The sequence below is a fragment of the Pundamilia nyererei genome, unplaced genomic scaffold (assembly GCF_000239375.1).
Source record: "Pundamilia nyererei isolate P.nyererei 1_Seehausen unplaced genomic scaffold, PunNye1.0 scaffold00772, whole genome shotgun sequence".
In the NCBI taxonomy this organism is placed as follows: Eukaryota; Metazoa; Chordata; class Actinopteri; order Cichliformes; family Cichlidae; genus Pundamilia; species Pundamilia nyererei.
The window spans coordinates 1609-7339 of NW_005188173.1; the positions used below are offsets into that span (position 1 = coordinate 1609).

General features: G+C 36.0%; 1 protein-coding gene across 1 annotated transcript; it reads left to right on the forward strand.

Moving 5' to 3' along the window:
* Positions 1-686: 686 nt before the first annotated feature.
* Positions 687-3982, forward strand: LOC102212900 (heat shock 70 kDa protein 12A-like). The gene is made up of 4 exons (XM_005754947.1): positions 687-968; positions 1294-1518; positions 1588-1759; positions 2913-3982. Exons 1-4 carry the CDS (start codon positions 687-689, stop codon positions 3980-3982), a joined length of 1749 nt encoding a protein of 582 aa, XP_005755004.1.
* The last annotated feature ends 1749 nt before the right edge of the window (positions 3983-5731 follow it).

Consider the following 5731-nt stretch of genomic DNA (forward strand, 5'->3'; position numbering starts at 1 on the left):
TATTAAAAAAGAGTGAATCCTTACCTCAGCTCCTGTGGAGCTGCTGATTGATTCCTGCTGATTGATAGAAAAGTTATTCACAATACACACAACAATTTTGAAGAATTCATTTCAGAGTTTTAATGTTTATTGAGCTTTTCTAAAATGTAAAATCTTATGATATGAAGATCATATAGCAACATAGTGACATCCTGTGGAGCTGCTGCTTGATTACAATCTCTAATTGTAATCAAGCAATTAGATTACAATCTCTAATTTGAAGGTAAAGAAACAGATATATCTGTATATAGATATCACAGATATCTAGGCAGATGTCCAGAGAGGAAAAATACTAAACCTAAGCTATGGACTACATACTCATCATATCATTTCAAACTAAGAAAACTGATGAACAAAACTTTAAATTACATTCAGTCATTTTCATGTTTATATACTTTTAACTTGTATAAACATTTAAATCTGACAGTTTATGCAGTGACACAGGTTGATATAAAGTATTTACCTGCGGATCTTTTGAGTACTCATCGTTGTGTCTTGTCTTGTTTAGTGAAAGTCTTTTTTCAGTCTGACACAAGTACGACTGTTACACTGAACTCCACAGACCAGGGGGTGGAGTTCAGTGAGGTCCGCCCCCTGTTTTGTTCATAAATACTCTGTAACTGCTGCTCTTCAGCACTGTTTCCACAATGGATAACTCATACATCATAGCGATAGACTTTGGCACTGCGTACAGTGGATATGCTTTCAGTCTGACAAAAAGAGAAGCAGAAATTGAACCTCGTTTAAAATACTGGGGTCAACAGGTTTCACTGAGGACCCCAAAGACTCCGACCTGCATCCTTTTTGATGATCATGGAAAATTTCTCAGCTTTGGTTATGAAGCCCAGTCAGCTTATTTTAGAACACGAGGTGATGAAGCCAGAAAGAAATTCTTCTTTGAATGCTTCAAGATGTCCCTCTATGGCAAAGTAAGTGTAAAAATCTAAATATATCATCAATCTTATATTATGGTTTAACACTTTCTGCGTTGTGCTGAGTGTGTTATAGATGATTACAGTATAGTTAAATACTTTTAGCTCTTGCATTTTCCTGATCAACCTTATTAATTGTGATATAATGTAAGATGATAGCCACAAGAACATAAACATAAATACATCAATTTTAAACATAAATATCATCTTTTGGCTAGTCATTTTTGAAAAAGATTTTAAATCTCTGTAAATTGCTGTTTGATTTAGACTCTCACATAGGAAGTTACAAACCTATTAACTAATATCCAGTCTGCCATCATAGAAAGTTAATAGTGATGTGACAATTGAAGCTGCAAATGGACGGTCAATGAAGGCACTGAAGGTGTTCACAGAAGCTCTGAGATACCTGAAGGAGGACGCTCTGAAATTCATCTCAGAAAATGCTGGTGGGAAGCAGTTCATAGCCTCTGACTTCACCTGGGTGGTGACTGTACCTGCCATCTGGGATCCTTCAGCAAAACAGTTCATGAGAGAAGCTGCGACACAGGTAACAAAGACAATAAACAGATCAACTGTTCTGCTTAAAGTGAAAAATTTATTTACCTTTGATTTATAGGCAGGGATTGTTACCACAGGCAAGGAAGACAGACTGGTCATTGCACTGGAACCAGAAGCAGCCTCAGTCTGGTGTAAGAAGCTGCCAGCTGATGGTTATAAAACAGAAAATAACAGTGAAGTCACATTCGAACAGGCTTCAGGAACACAATACATTGTGGTGGACTGTGGAGGTACTCTGTGTTTTCATAGTGTAATTTTTCTTACTTTTACATTTTACTCACACAATGTTGTTTTTGTCAAAGTTTACACGAATTCAGAAAATTTAACTTTATCGATGTATTATTAATAAAATGAAGATTATTTAGACAGAACACCTCTCCCACATAATGTGGTGTTTTGGATATTTATTTATGTTAGCCTGGGAGGATGAAACTAAAACCATTCAGGACTCCCATTTAAAACATTGAATCGAGCGGTGTCAGAATTGATACCAGATAACTAAATTTATATTGCTCCAAAACTTATGGAATCAATTACAGGGAAGTCAAACTAAGGAATCATTCTTTTCAGCACAACCTCACATGTTTGAATTTTGTGTTTGTTAGTGTTTGGTTTTACAGTTTCATTTTGACATACTGTATTAACACAGTTGATCTAAAATCAGACAAAAAACAGAAAATCGGAGTAGAAAAAGTACTGTTTATAACCACAAACATGTTTATTGAATCATATTTCACAACTTTTAATGCAAATATAAATTGTCAATTTTAAAATCATATGCATCAGTTTTGCAAACAACAAAGTTATTTGCAGCCGTTTACATTTACCCCCTTTTTAAATAACCATTTCAAACTATTTACAGAACAATCCGCTGTTCTGGATTCAATAAGATGCCACACAAATTATTTGTGCCACTCCAAAAAAAAAATTTTTACTGTATGTCCACTATAAAGGAGAACATCACAGCCTGATACCTGCAGGACTGACGGTAGCAGGTGTAATCAGCAGTCGCCTCATTGTTCTGACACATAACACAAAGCTATCCACGCTACACACTAACTACACAAGTCAACAAATTTAACTACACACTACAAACGCTAAACATCACAAATCTCTCACATCTCAAAACTCTCTTTCTCTCTCTCTCTCTCTGTTGCAATTACAGCTGCCAGTCTTTTAGGGTCTGTCTCTACCAGCTTTGCACATCTAGAGACTGAAATTCTTGCCCATTCTTCTTTGCAAAACAGCTCCAGCTCAGTCAGATTAGATGGACAGCATTTGTGAACAGCAGTTCTCAGATCTTGCCACAGATTCAGAAAGGTTTCCAACCCCTGGTATAGATGCTATCACTTGTCACTTTTAATTAATTCCTGTGATTTGCAGGTGGAACCATTGACATCACTGTTCATGAAGTCCTGGAGGGAGGAGCCCTGAAAGAGCTGCACAAGGCCTCAGGAAATGATTTTGGGGGACAGACTGTGGATAACAAATTCAAAGAGTTCCTCAGAGAAATCTTCAGTGATAGTTTGTGGGATGAATATGAAAAAGAGCATCCAGGAGAGCTGCAGAAGATGATGTATGATATCTCAGTTTTAAAAGAGAATGATGATAATGTGGAGATCAGCTGCCCATATAACCTGGGTGAAATGGCAAAAGAAAAGCAGAAAATGGAAAAGTTTTTTGAATCGCTGAGAGGTGTTTCCTGGAATCAAGGAGCCATCAAAATCTCAAAAGAGAAAGTACGATCTTTCTTTGCTGAGAGTCTGAATGGCATCACCAAGAGTCTCAGAGAAATCCTGAAGAAAGGTTTCAGCATTAAGTACATTCTGTTATTGGGGGGCTACGCTCAAAGCCTGATTCTGCGTCAGCATATTACCAGTCACTTTGGTGATCAGTGTAAAGTTCTGTGTCCTTCTCATCCTCAAGAAGCAATCATGAAGGGAGCTGTGATGTTTGGAAGAAACCCAGCATTGGTGGCATCTCGAATAAGTGCCTTTACTTACGGGGTTTCTTTGTCTCATAGGTTTGATGCATCCAAACATAGAGCAGACAAGAGATACACAAACAAAGAGGGCGAGTGGTGTGATGCTATTTTCTGTGTACTGGTGAAGGAAAATGAGGAAGTGGGCTGGGATAAAACCAGTGAGCACAGCTTCACTCCAGTAGAAAGAGATCAGACAGCGGTTACCTTTGCATTTTATCGCACAGAGAGAAAAATCCAAGATCTAATGTATGTGGATGAGTGGGGAGTAGAGAAAATTGGTTCTATTATTCTTGAGTCACCTGACACAGCACGCGGCATGAATCGTGAAATCAAACTACAAATCAAGTTTGGTGCCACAGAAATGACGACCACAGCCATAGACGTAGATTCAGGTTCCACTGTTAAAATTGACCTCGATTTTATGGCTAAATCAATAAAATCATTCAGAAACAACGTGTGGCAGAAGTGAATTCATGAAACATCAGGCAAACAAATAGATACATTGTTGTTAGAGCCACTGCTGTCCTTAAGTTATAATAGGTACTCTAGCAGTTTATCTTTAGTCACGGAAGTAGTGAAAACATCCTTCTTCTTATGAAATCTGATGAGAACCTATGTGAAGTTACATTGTGGTTATGTTGCTTTTTTTTATTACCATTAAACTTTATAAATAAAACTTTTGTATAATCCAATCCAATTTTAATACACCTGGAATTTTAATTTCTTTGTTTCTTTTCTTCATAAAAATTCTAACCTGTGCCTTAAAGTCCAAAGACATTGCATAAATTTTAATCCTTCAAAATGTATAATTTAAAATATTTTCATTAGTGTATAATTCCTCTTTATATGTTTTATGATCTATCCAGGGCTTTTTCAGTGAACAATTCTTAAATAATTTTACCGAAATCATATAGAAGAAAGTTTTGAAAATGTTACTTTGAAGTTATTTGTAGCATTACTTTATTAATTGTAATTTGAATGATAATTCGGGGATTCATCAAATCTGGAAAAGAAATATCCTAAAATTTTGATGTTTTTTCTTCCAAAATGAGTGTTAAAAGGTTTTTCCCATTGGAAGGTACACAGTTAGTACTATCATCGTTCATTGCTAATAGCTAATAATAAGTAAACCCTGTATCTTAATGAGCCTGTACAACACCTATTAATGCTTGTTCGACCTCAATAAAGGGCTTTCATATGTTGTTTTAAAGCCATTGTTCAATAAAATATTTTATTTTTTTACGATATAAACCTGTTTCTTCCTGTAAGACAGGGGTCCCCAATCCCAGTCCACGAGTGCTGGTGTCCCTGCAGGTTTCAGATCTCACTCTGGGTCAACACACCTGAATCACATGATTAGTTAATTCCCAGGCCTCTGGAGAACTTCAAGACATGTTGACAAGCTAATTTATCCATTTAAATCAGCTGTGATGGATTAAGGACACATCTAAAACCTGCAGGACACCGGCCCTCGTGGGATTCGGGACCCCTACTGTAAGGAAATCAGTTGTCTGTAAAACCTGTGGACTCATCCCATTCACCTTTATTGGAGTTGGAGGATGACAGTCTTCATCTACCTCCAGTAACAATAGCAAACTAATTTCCTGGTTAATTTTGTAAACATTAAAAATACACACATTTTTGTCATTCCATGACAAAATGACCAACACATCACATTTTCTAACACATCATGACATTACAAAAAATATAAAACGGTACTTTACCATATTCCCATTATTATAAGTATCAAACTATGCTGTAAACAACAGGTGGAAAGAAAATTATTTTAGAATATTGCTGTAAATAATGTTTTGCTTTATTTTACACTCCTAATGACTCTGGAAGTGAAATTTGATGGTGGTAGAGTTACCTGTTAACCAACTGCTAAAATAAGTTTCAGGCTTGAGATCCGGTGGAGACTGATCTCTACTCTCCTTACCTGCTGAACTGCTAAAAGACACATTTAATGACGGTCATCAGATGTGATTTAACTAAAAGCTTAGCTAAAAACAACTGCAAGCTTTTAAACCTCACTTGTTTATTAAATATGTTAAATTTCTCTCATTCTTTTTAGAAACGGTGTTGGTCAACTTTCTTGAAAATAGTAATAAGTAACTAAATTTGTTTAACATTTAAACCGATTTTCTGCATATTCCAGCACATAAAAGAAAATAGTTTTTTATGCTGACACTTACTCTTTCAAATAGATGCACATAAA